Source organism: Ambystoma mexicanum, chromosome 12, assembly GCF_040938575.1.
Source record: "Ambystoma mexicanum isolate Mex_15411 chromosome 12, UKY_AmexF1_1, whole genome shotgun sequence".
NCBI classification, from domain to species: Eukaryota; Metazoa; Chordata; class Amphibia; order Caudata; family Ambystomatidae; genus Ambystoma; species Ambystoma mexicanum.
This window is the reverse complement of record NC_090936.1, coordinates 637,206,222-637,229,106: the sequence shown is the minus strand read 5'-3', so window position 1 is coordinate 637,229,106 and position 22,885 is coordinate 637,206,222. Positions and strand designations below refer to the sequence as shown.

The following is a 22,885-nucleotide window of genomic DNA, read 5'->3' as shown; positions in this document are numbered from 1 at the left end:
GAACAAACGTGCACCGAAAATCCATGCGCAAGCAGGCGCGAGGGAGCGCAAGCGTGAGAAACGCAGCGCATGCACACGCGTGTGATTCAAGGAAGACGCTGCGCGTGTTTCCCGCTGTCCGTGCGCCCAATCCAGCCATGGCGCACGCAGGCATACACGGCGTGCGCTACGCGCACAGCAAAAGCGCACATAGCGCGGCGCACACAACCAAAGTGGGCGGAACAGTGGGCGTAACACGCAGAATGGGGAACAACGAGTGAAAAAGAAGGCGTAACTGGGGAAGTACTGCAGGGAACTACAAGGAACGCCCACACGCACGCGAACAACCCGTATTCATGGATCCGAATACGGGAAACCCGCGCACGGCAAAAGACGCGCACAGGCGTCAACGCGTCCGCCACACGAAGGCAGGCGGAAGCGTCTCCACGCACAGTATAAAAGTGCGCGCAAACAACAAACGCGTATATACAGCTACGATGAATGCCCCATTTGTCGCAGCACTGATCGTGGGGCACCGCAGGAGGAGGAGAATAGCCAGGGCACGCATTTTCGCACCACGGACAAGCCTTTTTGGGATGCCTGACGACCAGGTCTATGGCAGGTATAGGTTTCCACCCCATATCATCCTAGACCTGGTCAGGGAGTGGGAAGATGACCTTACATCCCCCACCCTTTGCTCCCAAGCATTGAGCCCCTTGGAGAAGCTGCTCAATGTCCTGCATTTTTTGGCCACTGGGTCATTTCAGCGGACTACTGCCATAATGACAGCGCGCCCCTCAGTCCGCAGGCACATATACATGCCCAGAACACCCGCAGAAAGGCAGGCCATTGTCCTGGATTTTTTCAGGGTGGCACACTTCCCCAAAGTGCTCGGTGCCATAGATTGCACCCATGTGGCCCTACGTCCACCTAGGGCCACTGAGCACATCTACCGAAACCGCAAGCACTGGCATTCCATCAATGTACAGGTGGTATGCGATGCAAAGGGAATCATCACCTCTGTCTATGCAAACTACCCTGGCTCCACCCATGACAGTTTCATATACAGAATGTCCGCCCTGAGCCGGGCCCTGGAAGCTGGGCAGCATGGCGACACATGGCTCCTAGGTCAGTACAAATGCCCTTGCACATGCATGCACGTCACACACAGACAAATACCCAAACCCTAATAATCTCAACTATTATCACCTCCCCAGGGGACAGTGCCTACCCTCTGAGCAACCACATGATGACGCCAATCCGGAACCCCACCACACCGCCCCAGGTAAGATACAACGCCGCCCATATTGCAACCAGGGCCATAGTGGAGCGCACATTCGGAGTGCTCAAGTCACGTTTCCGCTCCCTTGACCGCTCTGGCGGGCAACTACTCTATGCACCACCAGTAGTGTGCAGGATCATTGTGGCAGCATGTGTCCTGCACAATGTTGCAACACGGCAGGGCGTCCCGGTGGACATGGTGGTGCCCCGACATCCCCAACCACAGGCACAGGCGCTGCCCATGGGAGGGGACAGGGCACGTGGTGAGGAAGCCCGGACCCAGCTTGTGGCCACATTTTTCACCTAAACTCCCACCGCTGCGGAGTGCACACAGGCCTGGCACATACCAGGTGACAATCGATGATGACAAAGAGACAGTCAACTGTCACAACCCTACCACCCTGAGATAGTTGCCATGGAAGTGCCACATCGTCTGCATCCCTAGCTACTTAAACACAAGCTATCCCATGTGACCAAAAGGCACACATATGACATATGACATGATATGGCCTATACACAAGTATTTCAAGGTGCGATGAGGCAGGGAGGGGGGAACAAGGGAAGACAGACAACGGTACTACTAGGCCAGGTGTCATTTAGATTGTGCAAGTGCAGGGGTAGGGGGAAGGGAAAAGTGCAAGGGGAAGGGGAGGGAAGGGGGAATGCAGTACAGGGGAAGTAGACCAAAAAACAAATACATAGGCCGGCTGGTGGCAACTGCAAAGGTAAGTGCAGACAAGTGCTGGGAAGGGTGGGCTGTAGGGATAGAGAGACAGTAACGCAGTGCAGGGGTTGCCAGGGAGGCAGTGCAAGTGGAGAGTGGCTGGGCCAGGGACCGAGGTCGGTGAGAGTGGCCCAGTTGCAGCTCCAGTGCAGTTCCAGTGAAGAATTCCGCAAGGGAGAGGCAGAGAGAAAGCAGAAGCAAAGAGGAAGGTCTTGAGGTGCTTCCAGAACTGGAGATGGTTCCCCTCAAGTTCAAGTGAGGCAGGAAGGCTGTTCCAGAGGGAGGGTCCTGCCGCGGAGAGAGATCTACCCCCAGCTAGTTGCTCTGAGAAGCGGATGACCCTGACATGCAAGGTGTGCATCACACACACCTGCAAAACAGGCCATGGCCATCACTGTCATGTCACTCAAACCCTCCCAAACCACAACATGACATGGCAGGCAATACCGATACACCAACACAGTAACGATAAGGTACACATTGCCATGTCCTAAATCTACAGTGGCATCAGACAATGATGCCTGACCCGGAATCAGATGAAATGACAGACCAACAAAATCTCCCACCCAAAATAAGTCATTTCCAAATGCATTACAAGAGTTGTAGACGTAACATAACAATGAATGCTTCTACATACACATTGTGCATTGCAAAATCAACACTGCAGCTCACGTGTGCTGTGTCCTACTCCTGCAACACACTGCTCAGTGCACAGCACAGTGAACAGCCATTGTGTGTGATGCACACCCTGAGCATCACATCTAAGTGACAGACCACATCAAACAGCAAATTAGGCATGTACAGGATCCATAATCGGTCACAGAACATGTGCTGCAGGGACACAGTGGGCACCAGAAGGCAAACAGTGTACACATGGATATGCAAGGGTGGGAGTACATGTAGTGCATCAGAGTGCAAGTGTGTGGTTCTGCAAGGACATGCACTCCACATATGCATGTGCACTCAAGTGACCATTAGTGTTCTCTACACAGCACATGTGAACATTCACCATGTGTACACCCCAGCATGTCAAACCACAACTATCCCCTCGCACCTGAAAGGTAAACACAACACATGAACAGGAATTGATCAGCAGAACACAACATGTACATAGGATACCACCATTACAATGTCAGAGTTCCCATCACACTGCAGGGCAAGGCAACTATCAACAACAACCCCCCCCGTCCCTAACAAATGATCATGACCCACTGAACAACTGCACCTGGGTCATGGAGCCTTCAAACCTCAATTCCACCTGGCCACAGGATCACCTTTACCCTTCGTCACCATCTCCCACCTTGTGTGTAAAAAGGTGCCTGCACCCTCATAATCCACACTCATATCCAAAATCACAAAATCCAAGCCAGAAAAACGAACCAGAACACCCTCCAGTAGATGACTTGACGTAGCAGTACCTCACAAAGGCCAAGTACTACCACAATGATGCAACAACCAAGGTAGCACAGTAAAACAATGTCACAACAGGATGTGAAACATGTGTGGTACATGACATAGGATGATGCACCATGAACGGATGTGTACTGTCACAGGTCCCCTGTACAGGCGCGGGAGTGTCACGAAACAACCACCCCCACCATGTCCCGGGTGCCTGCAAGGTCAAACTCACACAGGCCCTTGAGACCCTGGTGGGGAAGGAGGTTCAGGGATATGCAGTCGGGACAGGTGTTGACACACTGGATGACTGGAATGAGTGGCAGGAGAGGGGAGGAGGAATGACACATTAAACTAGGGAATGCACGAAAATGTACTACCTGCATGAACACATACACAATCCAAACAAACTTGGACATCATTGTCATGGCCTTCTGTAGTACAGGCTTAGGAGTGGTATGAACCAACCACCCCCTCTAGGGTTTTGGCGCCTGCAAGTTCGGGGCTTACACAGGCATCCGCAACCCCAGCGGGGAAAGAGGGTCAGGGAACGTTGCTTGGATAGGTACGGGAAGCAGGAACATCGGGTAGAGGGTACAGGGTTCAAAATTGCATAGGATTACGGGTGATTAGGGGGAAAAAACATACCAAATTGAACCACACATACATCCATGCATTAGTACATTCCCCAGCAAGCCTATGCAGAGCAGTTTGAAAGAAAAACAACAAGACACTTAGCTCTGGTTTTGAGTGCTGGCCTCCTGCCTGCGCACTCTCAGGTCTGGTTACAGGAGCACTGCAATGCTGCAAAGAGAGCCACAGTCAACAACCTGTATGTGCCAATTACACAAAAACACAACACCAAACATGCCCCATAGCAGCAAACTACTCTACAAACAGACAATCTGGTGTAGATGCTTCGTACCCATATATAACATCACCCCTGTGACGGGTCATACACAGTCAATGCAGTAAGTCAGCCGCCGGTGGGTGCGTGGCAAATGGAACACCAATGTGTCACAATTCACACAACATGCAATGTTCCCTGGGTAAGCAGACAGACCCATATAGCAAGCCATGACTTCTGAGCAAGTTGCGTACCACCATGACCGAAACAAAGTTGGCAGTGCATTTATCATAAAGTACATGGAAAAGACATGCACTGCACCCGAGTATGTCCCTTGCTGTATGTCCCTGTGAGCTGCCCCTTTCCATGTCTCGGAAGGCTACATGTTTGATACAAGTGCCTCAATGGACCTTGGTGTACCGGAGGGTATGTGCCACTGCCCCTGCATGTGTCCCAGACAACCTTACAATCAACAGCCATCAGTCCACCAACACATCTGAGCTGCATTGTGTGCTTCAACACCAATATTCGTCTAAGCTCACCCTCAGTGCTGTGACTAAGCCTGCATTTGCAACTCGCCTGGTGCAAGCTTTGCTGTGTCGTGGCCCCCATGTGCTGCTCACCTTGCCTGGAGTTCCTTGGAACATGTCAGCAGTTCTATGATGTGGGTCTGCAATCCCTGTGCCTCTGCTTGTGCACACATGTGCATGTGGGCACCAACAAACGTGTCCAGAATTCCGTCGTCCAATGGGCCATGTATGCTGGCAAAGGTGCTCTGGAGGCTCATCCCCCTGCAGAAAGGGCATGAAACACATGATTAATGCTTCAAAGTCATCTGTGTGTGTCTCATCAGGCATCTCATTACTTGACCATGTCAGAGAGTCACATCACAAATCACACCATCAGTCCATCTTTCACATCCAAAGTGTGGAACACTATCTACAGCATGAATTGCAACAAGCACGTGTACAGTAAAGATATGAAACATACTACACAATGCATAGCAATTAATGTACACATTAATCATGACACACCCCATCTAGCAAAAGCTGAACAGTGGACAATAACACCAAAATCATCCCCACTAGGGGTGTCAACACAAGTCACACAGCACCAGACATGCCACAGATATGACAGTCCAAAGCCCTTGTGTAAAATTCTGTAACACCGAACCATCCTTGCGAGCCCATGGATAAGGGAGGCAGGAGTGGCATATGTGAGTCAAGGACCCCAAGCAGCAAACACATACACAAGGCAAGCCTGAAGGGCCCAGCTGGAACAGACAGTGGATGCCTTCAAAAGCCACAAAGCACTGCACCGTCACATGAAAGCACAATAGACTAGCAATTTTAAACTAAATCAACTATTAACTAATTACACTAACAATGGAAAACCTACATTACCTAATTAAACTAACTATCAAACAGAAACTTAACTAACTAAACTAAAAGAAAAATCAAAAATGGCCACATACGACCCGGGGGGAGGGGAGGCACCCAGGAGGGGGGAGGTACAGGGTGCTGCTCAACATCCACATGCGATGATGCTGAGCCAAAAAAAAAACCTCCATGGGCTCAATGCCTGCACAGCCCGACCTATGTGGGAGATAGATGGTCGTCCGAGTTTGGCTCATCCTGGAAAGGAGGACGTGGCACAGTAGCCTGGCCACGCCTAGCCGCAGCTTGCCCCTCGTTGGCAGCAAGTCTGCCGGACGGGTGAGCCTGGTTCTGTGTGGCGATGTGACGTAGGTCTGCATGCAGAACCTCACGTGATACACGTGCTTCCTCTTGCAAGGTAGCATGTGTAACACGGAGTTCCTCCTGCAAGGCCTGGCTGGACAACCGCTGCACCTCCCGGCAAGCCTGTAGCTCAGCCGAGATGGTACGCTCAAGCTGTGCAAACCTCTCCTCTGCCTGCTGCCTCTGGGACATCATAAGGACACCCAGAGTGGATCTGAGGGAAGCATACTACTCCCTCAGGGCATCCATGTGCGCCTCTGCGTGAGCAGCAATTGCTTGACGCAGAGATGACATTTCAGCCTGGCGTGCCCTGTCTGAGGCCGCCATGCCCAGCCTGAGCGAGCGGGCCGTGGACCGTGCCGCCTGCTGCTGGAGAAGCACCTGCCTAGCAGGGGGGAGCACAGATCGGGCTACACGCTCATGCTCTCAGCGATGTTCCCCATTGCTGCCCCTGCCATTCGGAATTGGCAGTCATGTCTTGCTCCCACTCAGTATACTGCGGTTGCGCGCGGCGACCGTGTTGCCGGGCTTGACCCCTGCGGGACCCAAGGACCGGGGGTCCTCGCTGTGTTGACACCGCCCACGGCTGCACGACTACATGCCCCCGTCGACGTGATGTCCCAGGGACATCAGTGACTGGTGTGGAGGGTGACCCTGCGTCCCGATCCACCACGGGCAGAGGAACCAAGACTGTCTGATCCCTCAGTGCAGGGGTCGCAGACAGAGGAGTGTCCACATCAGAATCACTCACCCCTGACACATGGACTTGATGCTCATCCAACTCAACATGGACGTCAGAGTCGTCATCAAGGCTGGACTCATAGGCAGCCAGAGACAAGATGGACTGCAGCACTTGGGGGTTTTTGTGGCCTACCACCCCACGACCCCCACTAGTGCCGGGTTGATGTGGTGGTAACAACCCTGTGTCTGGCATGACAACACCATCCTCCGCCTCCATTGCGTCATCACCTGAAAAATAGAGAGAAAAAAGGTCACTACACATGTCAGAAGCACACAACACACACATACATCGACAGCAAACGCATCCGGCAGACATGTGACACATAACATATAACCTGGCATGCATGCTGGGTCAACTTTGAATAGCTTCTGTGATCAGACCTGTTGAAAGGTGGCAGTTTCCATGGAAGTGGGTCTATGCAGTGCAGAAAATGTGTACGCCACTCACTACCTACATGTACAAGGACTCCATGGTGTGTGCCAGGAAATGTGAAGGCAGTGCAATGTCAAATTCAGACATCACGTGCATTGTGCATTCAATGTGTACCATATCTAGAAGCCAAGCACCCCTCCACCCCAGTACCAAAGCAGGGATGCCTAGCATGGTATCAAAAGGCTGACCATACACCTGTGTATTGACAGGCAGTGTTGACTGGCATCAACAGCTTAATGTGATTCAAGTGACAACACTGCAAATGATGCTGGGACAGTAGGCAGGACACATGATGAAAACTCTGGAGGCCGCCCACGTGTGAAGAAGACACAACAAGAGTTGGACAGAGTCATTGGCCATTGAACAGGCTGAGGCCTGTGAGCCACACAGATTGTCAGAGCCTAAACATGTGTGCAACGCAGGACTGAGCCACAGTTGACATGGGAAGGCTGATGAGATGGCAGGCAATGTATGTAACCAAGGACTTGTATTACAGTGATCATCAAGTCAAGGACACATAGGGGCATGCATGCAATGCACATGGAGCATGAATGGGCACTCATGTCCCTGCGGGACATCTGACCCATGCACAGTACAAGTGAGATACCCTGCATCGAGTACTAAGGCTGTACCACATGGCATATGTCTGGCAGATTCTACGCTGGAAGTTAGCATCTACACAGGACACATGAAAAAGAAAGTACACATTGGCAAGATTGAAGCAGACCAGTGCAAAGGTGGAACTGGGGTGCAGAGTGGCGGAAGAGGGGCAAGGGAGCATGCCTACATGGAGTCCCGCATGCAGGCAGAGGAGACATGCATGACGGAAGCATTGCATTACTTACACATCAGAACCATGTACACGTCACATGTAGCGGCAATCATGCACAACACATCCCACAAGTGAAACACACACGTCCTCAACAAACATGCATCAACACTCACTGGACTGCGCATCAAAGTCCAGCATCTCTCCCACTCCTTCGACCAATTCAGGTGGTATGAACTCCGCAACGAGAGCCTCATGCGGAGTGAGCTCTTCCTCCTCTGGTGCAGGCCCACCGCCAGTCACCAGAGTCAAGTTGTAATTAGAGGCACGCTAAGCCTGAGTGCTGCGCTTGATGTCATTCCAACGCTTTTTGCACTCTTCCGCCGTACGCACCTCATGGCCGAATGAACTGACATGTTCCGCAACATGCTTCCAGTGGGTGTCACGTTGGGCTGCCGTAGTCTGACTATTGGCACCCACTAGCATGTCACGGCTGTGGCCCCGCACGTAGTCCACGAGGAAGTCCAGTTCCTGCTTACAGAAAGGCTTCTTCCTCGATGTGCAGGAGGTTGTGGCTGTGTGTGGGGTCCCAGCCTGTGCTGCAGGTGCAACCTTCCTCCTCTTGGACTGTGGCGCAGACCCTGGCTGGCTAATGCCGCCCTGACCAGTATGGCCAGTGGGTTCGGTGGATTGAGCCAAGGGAGTGGCAGGTGGAGGGATGACCAAAGGCCTGACTTGTGTCAGTGGCAGCTGGGTGCCCACTAATGGACCCTGCGCATCAACATCAGCTGTGGCAGGGTCATTGACCGCAACGGTCCTGGCTGGCAGACTCACAACCGGGGTGCTGTTGGGTGCATCTGCCCCTGCACTTGCCAACACCCGGCTGTTCGGGGCAGCAGATGACATGACTGCCCCAGGGACACGTGTCTTGGTCTGAGCAGCCCGGCCTGCCCCTATGGTTTCCCCCCTGGCCTGTTGGAGATCTACCAAGGGCTCTTCAAGTGCCAACGCAGCCTGCGCTGGCAGACCCTGAGCCTGGGTGGTGGTGTCCACAGCTGCACCTGCAGCTACCACTACCCTTGGGCCCATGGCAGTCGATGGAACAGACTTCCGGGTCAAATGGGTGCCAGTGCCAGATGCAGGAGCTGCATCCCCCGGAACCACAGGGGGTGGTGGAAGTACTGCACCGACACATGGCACAACATTGTGCTCAAGTGGCGCACCCCTGCCTCTTCCCCCTCTGTGGCCGCCCTGGACACCCTGGAGTCCCCTTACTCCCTGGTCACCACGGCCACGTCCCCGACCAAGCCCACCACGAGGAGGACGCCCAGCTGAGGCGCCCCTCACCTTTGGTGGCCTCCCAACCATGGCACTGATGTAGTAGTGCTGGCACAGATGGAGTGGTGCCAATGGGAGGTGTACACCACAATTGACCTGGGCAATTGGGGTGAAGGGGGTGGGAAGCAAGATGTTAACAGCCCCCCTGCACCTGCAAGGCTGTATGTGACCCCGGTGATGTGGTGACGGGTCACGCAACGCTCAGGCACCCCAAAACTGCAGTAAAACCGTGGACGTAACCCTGCAGCCTACGTGCATGGATTCAACCTCCCGGAGTACGCAGTGGCACCCAGTAACACGAATAACGCGTACACGTGGGACACGCAGGCTACTATGACATCGAAAATGGGTGCGATACACAGGGGCAACCGCAGTGGGAAAAAGAGCGTGTGCGACTCACCGTCTGACTAGCGCGATGCAGAAAAACACGCGTAGCCAATACCCCCGCCAAAAGAAGAGATACGTCCTTGATAGCTGTGAAGTTGTGATGGCGCGCAAAACAACAGGAAGCAGCAACACACGTCGGTCTCCACGAAAGGCACGTACAGCGAACTGCTGGGCCCACTCACCTTTAACCCGTGCTGAGGGAAACGCACGCGCACGTCACGTCACTTACGCGCATGGGCCCTTTCCTCGTATTACACGCGGACGTGCAGTTTTTCACGCGCGCTGAAATGCCCATGCACGCCTGTGCGCGTCACGTCACAGTGGCGCTTGCGCTTCAGGGGCCTTCTGTCCAATGAAATTGCGTATGCGTGCAGATGCGCTTACGCGCTAAGGGCCTTTCCTCGAATTACACGCTGACGTGCCGAATTTTCACGTGCCAAATCACTCCGTATCAAGCTGGCCACGCGTAAGCACACAGAAGACCACGCTCCTGCCCAGAAGGCCGAACTACTGCCCCCCAGAGCCCCGAGCACGCTCCCACCTGCCATCTGCTGCTGCCTGACTGCCTGCTGCCCACGTGCCCTGCCATTTGCTGCCTGCACATCAGCCAGGGGTGCTGTTGCTGTGATCACCCCTGCTGGAACCGAAGACTCCCGACTGGGATTCCATCGCTCCACAGCCCAGCCCCAGGACCCAGTTGCTTACCCACTCCTGCCTCTGGGGTTGTCATGTCGGCGCAAACACCATCTGAGACCACTGACAACCCCCGGCCAGAGAGGCAGAGGGGCACCAGCTTCAGTGCCACCGAAGTTGGTGTCCTGGTGGAGCAAGTCCTGGGGCAGTATGATGCCCTCTTCGGAAGTTCCCGCGCCAACAAGGAAGGACGGACTCGGATCTGGACTGACATCGTGACTGCCATCAACGCGGAGGGGGTGGCAGTCCGCGACTTCCAACATGTCAAGAAGCGCTGGGAGGACTTCAGGTCCAGGACCCTGAACAAGGCACGGCGCCTCTTGAAGGCAGCGGATGCCAAGGGGCGCCGGGGCCACTTGTCGGAAGAACAGATGAGGGTCCTGGAACGCATATACCCAGCGCTCCACGTCCAGGTCCTTGAGAGGCAGACCCGTCTGGAGTCGAGCGGTAAGTGTACATGCATCCTGATTGTGAGCTGTGCGTGTGGTGATTTTTCAGTAGTGTGCAGGTTGCACATCTGTTTGTATGGGGTCGAGTATGGGTGGGGGTGTACAGGGCCGTGGGGCTAACACATGCGAGGGCTGGAATGTGTGAGACATGGATGGTGCTTGTGTGTGTAGGCTTGCATGCCAAATGCAGTTGTGTGGGCACACATGTTTGGATGAATGTGTATGTAAGTAGACATGTCCGTGATGTCACGCATGTATGTTGTTTTCAGCTGCATGTATCAGCACTGTGTACATGTGCATCTGTGTGTATTTGACAAGGGTGCAACAGTGATGCAACATGGATGCATGTGACAGCCGGATGTGGAAGCCTGATTGGCAGATGTGACATGGATGCCCATCTGAACACTGCGACACTTGGCAGAGGTGTACACATGCATGCAAGTGTGGTGGTGTGTGTACATGTGTGGTGCACTTCCTGTGTTGCATGTGATGTCTGGCTCACCTTTGCCTGCTCATGCTGTTATATGGGTATGGATGGTGCTGGCAGTTGCGATATGGCTGTGGTATGGCTCATGTGTGCGAGTTGAAATGACATGTGTGTTGGGGATTGTGATGACATGTCTGAGGTTTGCCAATGCCACTCATGTACAACTGTCATGTGTGTATGTGTCCATTGTACAGTGCCCTGATGCCTGTGTTTTATTTCTCCCTGTCTGCAGCGTCAACTGATAAAGAGGGCGGAGAAGGTGCTGTGGAGCACAGCGGTGGGGATCCCACCGCCATCCGGAGACGCAAGGCCCGGCTCCCCTCCCATGTTGTCATCTCGTTGGGGAGTGAGGAGTCCGATGCCGCGTCCCAGGCCGCAGCTGCCGGGGGGAGGTCCAAGAGGTGGAGGTTGGAGTTGGACTCCTCGGCAGCAGAAGGGGCAGCTGGGACCCCACAGGGCCCAACGGGAGAAGATGGCACAGAGTCATCCAGGTTGGTGGGGGGTTTGGTGGAGGAGGAGGCCGTGCAAGCAACAGAGACGGGGTCTGGAGGTGGGGATCCCACTGGTGCTAGTGGTACAGTGCAGGACCAGGGACAGGAGGCAGCACAGGCCGCCGCGGAGGTGCCTGTGTGCAATCCTGTCCCTGATCCTGTCCCTGCATCATCTTGCACCAGCAGGGATGCCTACGTCCAGACCCGTTTTCAGGCAGGGGATGAGCAAACGACAACTGGCCTTCCTCTGCCTGCGGACGTGGCTATCCGGGTCCGGGTTGAGCCTGTCCTGACTGGTGTGGCGTTGCGTCAACGGGCCATGCGAAGTGACCTGCAGTCTTTTCATGAGGAGACTGCACGTCATCTCGAATGGCTCGTTGACCACATCAGCCTGCTGGGACAGGTCACCCAGGCCGGATTCCTCCGTATGATGGGGCTTGCTACGACCCCCTCCTCAATTGAACCCCCTACGCGCCAGTCGTCCTCCGTGCCATCTTCCCACCCATCAGTCACCTGGGTGCCTGTGGAGCTGCCTCTGACGGTGCGGCCAGGCTGGTGGAGGAGGCATCCCTGCCACAGTCGGGAGTCGGACGTCCAGCAGGGGTGGCCACATCAACGACTGCACCCCAGCCGGCGGAGGATGTGCAGGCAGCAGGAGGCAGTGCACGGGCAGAGGCACAGCAGCAGCAGCAACGTGGTGGGAGCCATGAAGGCTCGGGGCCTTCAACATCGGAGGGGCAGGCATCGGCCGGAGGGCAGGAGGACCCAGGACAGAGAGTGTCTTCCGTGTGGCAGCGGTTGGGCCACGCCATAGATGCGGAGCGGCAGCGGGCGGAAGAGGCACGGCTCACAATGGTCAGGGCGGAGAATTCCTTGCGGATTTCAATTTTTTTCCCATTGGATTTTGTTTTGTGGACAGTGACTTTGGACACCATTACTTTGGATTATGATTTTTGGTTTTGCTTTTTTTCACGGACATGCTTCTTTTCATTTTTGTACATTCCCATTTCTGTTTCTTAATTTTTGATTCTATTTATGTTTCCTTTAATACATATTTTTTATCGGACTTCAATGTGTAGTATCTCATTGGTTTCGTGCATTTCATGATATGGGTTTTGAGATTCACTGACACCCATTGGGTGTATGTGAGGGAAATGTGTTTGTTTAGGAACTTGCAATTGGTGTTCTGTCATGTAATTGCCAATTATGAGTGGGTGGATTCAATACTCGGGTGGGTGTTTTGCATTTGGAGGCTGACCATAGGGACCAGGGATCTAGATTGTGATGACATGTTGGCTGGGGAACATGAGTTGGACATGGGTGGGGGCCTGCTGGCAGGTGCCCCACAGTGCTGGGGGGTGGGGGTGGTGGGAGACATGGGTGGGGGACTGCTGGCAGGTGCCCCTGCACTGCTGGGAGGTGGGGGTGGTGGGAGACATGGGTGGGGGCCTGGTGGGGGGTGGCCCTGCACTGCTGGGGGGTGGGGGTGATGGGAGACATGGGTGGGGGCCTGCTGGCAAGTGCCCCACAGTGCTGGGGGGTGGGGGTGGTGGGAGACATGGGTGACGGCCTGGTGGAGGGTGACCCTGCACTGCTGGGGGGTGGGGGTGGTGGGAGACATGGGTGGGGGCCTGGTGGAGGGTGACCCTACACTGCTGGGGGGTGGGGGTGTTGGGGAACATGAGTTGGACATGGGTGGGGGCCTGCTGGCAGGTGCCCCACAGTGCTGGGGGGTGGGGTTGGTGGGAGACATGGGTGGGGGCCTGGTGGAGGGTGACCCTGCACTGCTGGGGGGTGGGGGTGGTGGGAGACATGGGTGGGGGCCTGGTGGAGGGTGACCCTGCACTGCTGGGGGGTGGGGGTGGTGGGAGAAATGTGTGGGGGCCTGGTGGCAGGTGCCCCACAGTGCTGGGGGGTGGGGGTGGTGGGAGACATGGATGGGGGCCTGGTGGAGGGTGACCCTGCACTGCTGGGGGGTGGGGGTGGTGGGAGACATGGGTGGGGGCCTGGTGGAGGGTGACCCTGCACTGCTGGGGGGTGGGGGTGGTGGGAGACATGGGTGGGGGCCTGCTGGCAGGTGCCCCACAGTGCTGGGGGGTGGGGGTGGTGGGAGACATGGGTGGGGGCCTGGTGGAGGGTGACCCTGCACTGCTGGGGGGTGGGGGTGGTGGGAGACATGGGTGGGGGCCTGGTGGAGGGTGACCCTGCACTGCTGGGGGGCGGGGGGTGGGAGACATGGGTGGGGGCCTGGTGGAGGCTGCCCCTGCACTGCTGGGGGGTGGGGTGGTGGGAGACATGGGTGGGGGCCTGGTGGAGGGTGACCCTGCACTGCTGGGGGGTGGTGGGAGACATGGGTGGGGGCCTGGTGGAGGGTGACCCTGCACTGCTGGGGGGTGGGGTGGTGGGAGACATGGGTGGGGGCCTGGTGGAGGGTGACCCTGCTCTGCTGAGGGGTGGGGGTGGTGGGAGACATGGGTGGGGGCCTGGTGGAGGGTGACCCTGCACTGCTGGGGGGTGGGGGTGGTGGGGAACATGAGTTGGACATGGGTGGGGGCCTGCTGGCAGGTGCCCCACAGTGCTGGGGGGTGGGGGTGGTGGGAGACATGGGTGGGGGCCTGGTGGAGGGTGACCCTGCACTGCTGGGGGTGGGGGTGGTGGGAGACATGGGTGGGGGCCTGCTGGCAGGTGCCCCACAGTGCTGGGGGGTGGGGGTGGTGGGAGACATGGGTGGGGGCCTGGTGGAGGGTGACCCTGCACTGCTGGGGGGTGGGGGTGGTGGGAGACATGGGTGGGGGCCTGCTGGCAGGTGCCCCACAGTGCTGGGGGGTGGGGGTGGTGGGAGACATGGGTGGGGGCCTGGTGGAGGGTGACCCTGCACTGCTGGGGGGTGGGGGTGGTGGGAGACATGGGTGGGGGCCTGGTGGAGGGTGACCCTGCACTGCTGGGGGGTGGGGGGGTGGGAGACATGGGTGGGGGCCTGGTGGAGGCTGCCCCTGCACTGCTGGGGGGTGGGGTGGTGGGAGACATGGGTGGGGGCCTGGTGGAGGGTGACCCTGCACTGCTGGGGGGTGGGGGTGGTGGGAGACATGGGTGGGGGCCTGGTGGAGGGTGACCCTGCACTGCTGGGGGGTGGTGGGAGACATGGGTGGGGGCCTGGTGGAGGGTGACCCTGCTCTGCTGAGGGGTGGGGGTGGTGGGAGACATGGGTGGGGGCCTGGTGGAGGGTGACCCTGCACTGCTGGGGGGTGGGGGTGGTGGGGAACATGAGTTGGACATGGGTGGGGGCCTGCTGGCAGGTGCCCCACAGTGCTGGGGGGTGGGGGTAGTGGGAGACATGGGTGGGGGCCTGGTGGAGGGTGACCCTGCACTGCTGGGGGTGGGGGTGGTGGGAGACATGGGTGGTGGCCTGCTGGCAGGTGCCCCACAGTGCTGGGGGGTGGGGGTGGTGGGAGACATGGGTGGGGGCCTGGTGGAGGGTGACCCTGCACTGCTGGGGGGTGGGAGACATGGGTGGGGGCCTGGTGGAGGGTGACCCTGCACTGCTGGGGGGTGGGGGTGGTGGGAGACATGGGTGGGGGCCTGGTGGAGGGTGACCCTGCACTGCTGGGGGGTGGGGGTGGTGGGAGACATGGGTGGGGCCCTGGTGGAGGGTGACCCTGCACTGCTGGGGGGTGGGGGGGGTGGGAGACATGGGTGGGGGCCTGGTGGAGGGTGACCCTGCACTGCTGGGGGTGCAGGGGGACATGCGTTGGTGGGCAGTAGTGCAAGTTGACATGTGGGTTGGCTGGGGGGCATGGCCATGGTGGATGGATGGATGGACATGTGCAGGGTAGGCCCCTGTGGTGTGAGCCACCTGCAGGGGCCGTGGAGGGTGTAGAGGGAACACCTGGGAGGACCCACACGTGCAATTCACGTGTGGTGCTCCCCGCGCACCCCTGTAATACACGTACCCTGATGGAATGGGGCCTGGTGGAGGGTGACCCTGCACTGCTGGGGGGTGGGGGTGGTGGGAGACATGGGTGGGGGCCTGGCGGAGGGTGACCCTGCACTGCTGGGGGGTGGGGGTGGTGGGAGACATGGGTGGGGGCCTGGTGGAGGGTGACCCTGCACTGTTGGGGGGTGGGGGTGGTGGGAGACATGGGTGGGGGCCTGCTGGCAGGTGCCCCACAGTGCTGGGGGGTGGGGGTGGTGAGAGACATGGGTGGAGGCCTGGTGGAGGGTGACCCTGCACTGCTGGGGGGTGGGGGTGGTGGGAGACATGGGTGGGGGCCTGGTGGAGGGTGCCCCTGGTGGCTGGGGGTGCAGGGGGACATGCGTTGGTGGGCAGTAGTGCAAGTTGACATGTGGGTTGGCTGGGGGGCATGGCCATGGTGGATGGATGGACATGTGCATGGTAGGCCCCTGTGGTGTGAGCCACCTGCAGGGGCCGTGGAGGGTGTAGAGGGAACACCTGGGAGGACCCACACGTGCAATTCACGTGTGGTGCTCCCCGCGCACCCCTGTAATACACGTACCCTGATGAAATCGCGTGTGGAACTTCCCGCGCACCCCTGAAATACACGTACCCTGCTGAAACCGCGTGTGGAACTTCCCGCGCACCCCTGAAATACACGTACCCTGCGGAAATCGCGTGTGGAACTTCTCGCGCACACCTGAAATACGCGTACCCTGCTCGCACGGGGCCAATCGCATGTGGAACTTCCCGCGCACCCCTGAAATACACGTACCCTGCTGAAATTGCGTGTGGAACTTCCCGCGCACCCCTGAAATACACGTACCCTGATGAAATTGCGTGTGGAACTTCCCACGCACCCCTGAAATACACTTACCCTGCTGAAATCGCGTGTGGAACTTCCTGCGCACCCCTGAAATACACATACCCTGCTGAAATCACGTGTGGAACTTCCCGCGCACCCCTGAAATACATGTACCCTGCTGAAATCGCGTGTGGAACTTCCCGCGCACCCCTGAAATACACGTACCCTGCGGAAATCGCGTGTGGAACTTCCCGCGCACCCCTGAAATACACGTACCCTGATGAAATTGCGTGTGGAACTTCCCGCGCACCTCAGAAATACGCGTACCCTGCTGAAATCGCGTGTGGAACTTCCCACGCACCCCAGTGATACACGTAGCCCGCTTGCCGTGCTGGTACAGGGTTAGCGCAGCCCTTTGCGCTGGATTGGGGATTTTGATAGCTTTTCCCTGCGCGAGAGGCGTTCTTGGGGGCGCAACTGGCGCTGCTGCAGGGTCGCTGCGCCACTGTGCGCCACGGCTGGTTTTGGTAGCTGGAATCCATGAATACGCTGTGCGCGGAAATGGATTTTAGCGCACGCGGCTGGCGCAGGGATTCGCACGCGCACACTGTGCGCCAGCCGCGTGCGCCACTTGTGCGCTGAATTCTATGAATTACCCCCATACGTGTTACCCTCCACATGTTTCCTAGTGGGAAGAATGGCTGGTTGGTTAGGGGTTGCAAAATAAATCCCATCCGAGAATGGGGATAGCAAAGGGGGTTGAGCTTTTTTATTTCTTTAAGCCCACTGGTAGAGAGTTTGACTGTTTAATATCTTTCTTCAGTCATAAAAGAGATCTGATCTAGCCCTATACTGGGAGAAATTATGTTATTCTCCTTTCTTCCAGATGTACCAATATTCATCTTGAGGGGCCACTGATTACAAAGCACTTCACTCATTCCTCCGGTTCCTTTGATGCAGAAGAAAACAAAGCTCCTATCTCCCCTTTTACAAGATAAATACTGTGTCTCATCCCGCGGGATCTCCTCATCACCCTGAGCCTTGTCTCCACTCAGGTGATCATCCGGCATTACACCCCCAAGGTCAGTATCGGAAGGGTCTGCCTTTCCCTGGACACCTGGCAGGAGACTTTAGGCAGGGGTTTAGTGAGAGATCCATAGGATTCTTCATATGGAGCAGTGAGCAGTGGTGGTAGGCATCAGATTTAGCAGTCTTATTAAGCTAAGTTGTATGAGGCATGCAATCAGAAATTAGCCCTCTTTTATTTTTAAAATAAATTACAGAATGTTAAGAACAAGAGATGTGACTTCTTGACCGACTTATAGAAAATAGAATGTTTATGAAGGGACTTGGCGTTGACAAGTAGAAAAGTAGATGACAAGCATTGAGGGAGGCACAAACTGAAACAGGTAGTGTAGGGCGATGCCCAAACAGCTCCAAACTGTCTTTTCATTGATACTATACATTTTGTTGGTATCTTCTAATTGCCATTTAGGCATTGTTACAGGAGGCTGGCTGATGTAAAATTACAGTACAGTAGGATGATTTGTGGCATATCATCTTCTTCCACCAGACAAGAAACTATGCAAAATTCACCCCCTTACCCCCTGCTCCCTCAATCAATCCCAGCTCCTCTGCTACTCAGTACCTTTACTTGTACCCACCAGATGCATACCCTATGTATATCGCTTCATTGCTTCTTAACTAAGTTTTCACTTTATGCATAAATACATTCATAGATACATACATTCACAAACAAAATTTACATTTTTTACTGTTTCCATTGTCTACACCATGAAATCTACCCAAATGCCCAATTTCAGGTTTGTAGCATGTTGGGAAGTATGCTGACCATTTTGAACAGACACACACACATATATCCACAAATGTCCCTTTTTATATGTATATAAAAGATAGATATAGATAGATAAATATGTAATACAATTATAAATTATGTTGTGAAAACAAACAACATGCTCTAATCATACAACACTTTTTGAAGTAAGAGTGATCCTATTAACGGTCACCTCTGAAACTCAACAGGTTGAATTTTAACAAACATATATTGACAATTCACATTAACAATTAATTTATTGGTTCACTCTGTACAAGTTCAATCTCTGAGTGTATGTCAGTGCAATATACCTTATTGGAGTAATCCTTTAGCCCTAATGGGTGGTAACCATGTCTCACCGTGTACCCACATACTCAAAACCAGAACAGGTATCCACTAAAAGCTGTAAGGAAGGCATGTTATCAACAGTAAGACAGACACAAGTGACCACAGTTCAAGGGTGTTTATTGAACTTCAATAATGGTTTGATAAACGCCTATCTAACCCTAAATCTACAGATATGAGCAAGCTGCGACCATCAAATAATAATGATGCACTCCTAGTGGAGTCTCGTCAAAGTAAAAAGGCCTATACGAAAAAAGAAAACAATTAGCAATCCGTACTGCTAAATATAAGCAGTGGGGCGTAGTGTTCATGAAAAAGAAAGAGGTGTTCACAAAATGATATGTCCGGATGTTCAGGCCGATGGCCTACCTTTGCCACATTTTCAGCATGGGACAAGGCGGTTGACTCGAGCAAAGCACACACTCTGGCTTCTTTGGCACGGGGATAACGTTTCTTTACTAGCATCAGGGCCTTCTGTACCCAAGTCTTTTTTACTTCAAAGTATCTTAATTCAGACGGCCTGATGTACCAAAACAAAGCACAAAGTTCCTTTCCTCTTATATGTATTAAATTCTTGTGATTCACTCTGGAGCCCACTAAGCTGGGCTCAGGTCCCTTTCATATCACAATTGTTACTGTGGATCCTCCTTTTCCGGGCTCATATGCCGCTTTTCCACAATGTTCACAGAATATTCTTTCTCGGTGGACTCGCGGTTCACCCCGGATCCCCCTCAGTCGGGCTCGGACCAATTTCAGTTTTCATTAAACTATCAAAGACTTTCACACAGCACAGCATTTAGCCTGACCCATTGCAGGACCACTTCGATCTCCAATTTCCCTTCTCACAAGTGCCAACTCATTGGATACCTGATAGAGACCTTCGAATGTGCACCCATGTGGCGCCGGACCACTCTGTCTACGGTATCTTTCTTGGCTTCCAAAAGTTCAGTCACTCCTCTGGTTTTCAATTATATTCATGTCGCTCAGTGCATACCTTTTACACACAGTTCTCTTTAGATTTCTTCATACAATGTTGCTGCTTGCAACCTTGGTTCTAACACAGGCTGGGTTGGTATCAGTCTCTCCGACTCACCGGAAGTGCTGTCTTTACGGGTGCTGGTTTTTTGTTGGAGCCAAGGACAGTACCACAGCGGCAAACTGTTCATCCCCGCCTTGGCTATCGAGGGGGGAGAGCCCCGGGTACCTCTGACATACAATGCAGGTTTGTACAGCTTTAGTCCCCGGTCTTAGGTTTCTTATTTTCCAAGGTTCACGAAAGTAACGGTCGGAAAAGATGAAGGCCACTTCCCTCCTTGGAAGCCTCTCTGGTCTCGCCGTCTTTCTCCTTGTATTAAACTGCCATCTTGGAACTGCTGCTTCCTCGTGTGCTTTGCCTTGCTCAGAGTGTGCTTTCATGCTCCACCTTTTATCCATGTGGGGAAGTTGATCGAAGTCAGGTGTGCGTAATGGTCAGTAATTGCCAGACCTTGCCTGACCATTGTATTTGGAGTTGTCTGGTATACGGCTGTGGTGTTAGTCCGTTTTTGCTCACGCTGAGCTGTCCATGAAAAAAGGGATTGTATCGGGAAAGGGGGGGGGGGGTTGAGTTCCAAAGTATCCTACCTGGTAGGATATGCAAAAGGTGTTAAAGGGAAGGGTAACCGCATCTCACCATTAGGTGTCCCACTCCCACTCCCTGAAGACCCCTCATACAGGTAATCCTCCTGCACTGGTCCACCCCAGGAACTGTATCCAAAGGCAATGGCCGTGTCCTGGCCACCTGGATGACAGATCCCCAAGGACTAGCGGGTAAGACACCTTCAGGTTTCTCACAAAGCCCACTTATTAACTAACTTGAAAAAAGAATATGTTCTATACTTTTCGCTACAGAATATCTAATTGTATTCAACAGTATTGAATTTCCTGTTTTGAAGAAACATATTTATGTTTGACAAACATCTTTATCATGCCACACTAAACCAAGCAAAAACTCTTAAAACACGTAACAAAACAAGTTAATGTGAAAATTGAACAACAATATTGCCTTTTTAAGTTGATTTATATCACTAAAGTAAGGATTTCATCTAATGGGAAGCCATTTTATTTTAGATACAATATTCAAAATATATAAAGCGTAACCTACTAATATGCACCTCCCCTCTATGCTTCTGGCAATGGATTACAGGAGTTACTGCTTTTGAACACAGGACACACTAGAGCTGAATTTTGAAAGAAACATGTTCTTCCTCTTGATTCCCAAGTCTGCAATTCAACAAGTGAATCCTCTTATAAGTCTTTATGAAATAGTTTTTCCCTGACCTTTTTACTTACAAGTAATGACCTCCGAATGCAGCTTTATGAATAGGAAGGTATCCTTCTCTGTCTGGTATATTACCACTTCCGCCATACGTCAACACGAGAGCCACGCAATCTGGATTACCCCCCTCTGCAGCGTCGTATAGCACTGAAGCACCATCGTTTGCTACAGCATATACATCCCCACCTGGAAGAAGATGCAAAACATTAATGGAGCTTTATATTTTCCCTAATACTTTAACAAATTAATGCAACTGTAATGGAGAATGTACTTAAAACACAAGTATTGCTTGACAAATGTTTTATATTTGAGAAAAGTAACTGAAGGAAAACTGTGAAGTCTCAGGCAAGACTGGAGACTTCTATAATGCTGCACTTTGTCTTGGGGAAGTATTTGTCTTTTTATTACTGCCATGTATTTACAGGATTTCTTTCGGTTTTCTAGTATGTTATTAGATTCTACTGTATGATGATGTAAATTCCATGTGGTTTTAGCATTTCAAATGTGTGATCTCTGAAATATTTATTATCAAATGAATGTTATTATTTTGAACTTTAAAGGATCAGATCTGAATAAAGTTATTCATTAAGTAAGCTTAAGCTCCACTTTCTTTACTTGGTGCAGAAAAGCAACACTTAACATAAACAAGCTACATTCCACTTCGGCCTTGGGGGTAGAAAGTACAATTTCAAACTAAATCACGTGACTCAACAGACTAATCTCTTCCCGTGTACAGACTCTTGCATCACATCCTGCCCAAGACATACCTTCTTCCTTTGTTTTTGTACCTTTCACTTCTCTCGCCATGATTGTATTGGTGCTAACATACTGCTGGTTCTATTGATGTATTTGGTTTAATAAAAGAGTTTAAGGGGAAAGGAAATTCAATTTCACGTGAGAAATGTCCAGTTTGTCATCATATTTCCAAATACACAAAGACGTCAAATACTGCTTTTTAAAGACAATTCAAGTTTTTCATTGTTAGATGCATCACGATTTATGAAGCAAAGATCCTGGAGCAGTGGTCATAAAGAAACTGTAATTACCCATTTCCACAAGGCACCACCATTGCCATATCTCCACTCCTTCCATTCTCTGACCCATTGGGTGCTAGGGCTTATAAATCAGTTTTTAGAAAGTTCCACTTTCAAGTAAATAGCATTGGTGGTGGCAAGTAAGTGTTGCACTAGCATGATGGTGTTGTCATAGAATGAAGTCTATCCATATAGGATTAGTAATGGGAAGTCTTACGATTAAAGAGGTCAATATTATCATATCACAGTTTGCTGGATTTATGTTATCTCCAACAGGATTCTGAAAGCTGCAAGCCTTTCTGCCCGGCTTTTGTCCACAAATCAGCAATCCCGAATAGCTAAAGCCTACTTCATACATGGTGGATCTGCCTGACATGGGCCATCTCAGATTCTTCTCCATGACAAAAGTAGAAACATTTAATCAAAAATGAATGAAATTAAGGAGGCCTCAATCTTCCAGTCAATTTGTCCCACCTTTAGCTCCAGCATCTTTTTCATTCTTTATAATCACCAAGCCTACAATAGCTCATGTTAATTGTAAGAAAAGTGAAACTTTCCAATCAGAAAATGAAAATTTGGTGGCAATATTGTTCAAGCAATTCATCAACACAATTGCTTTTTCCATCTCTTCAATTTTTAATGTACTTTTATCTTAAGGTAGGATCCCTGGTGCCCGAATGCATGCCACAATCACCTCCAATGTTAAATAAAAGCAACAGTCCATCCAGGACATTCAGTCAAATATTCCGCTTCAAGCTTACCCTTACTTACCTTTTATTTGTGGTTGTGGTTGTATACACTAGAGACCAGGCCCAAAGGGAGTCACAGTGCTTAACAAGCATGAT

At 53.0% G+C, this 22,885-nt stretch overlaps 1 protein-coding gene across 3 annotated transcripts in view; it reads right to left on the bottom strand.

Moving 5' to 3' along the window:
* The window catches only part of ASB15 (ankyrin repeat and SOCS box containing 15), a 465,607-nt gene that overhangs the window by 235,677 nt on the left and 207,045 nt on the right, over nt 1–22,885 (bottom strand). For all 3 annotated transcript variants that reach the window (XM_069629105.1, XM_069629106.1, XM_069629107.1), the window contains exon 7: nt 21,021–21,192. In XM_069629105.1, the coding sequence (XP_069485206.1) occupies nt 21,021–21,192 (172 nt within the window). The remainder of the gene's footprint in view (nt 1–21,020; nt 21,193–22,885) is intronic.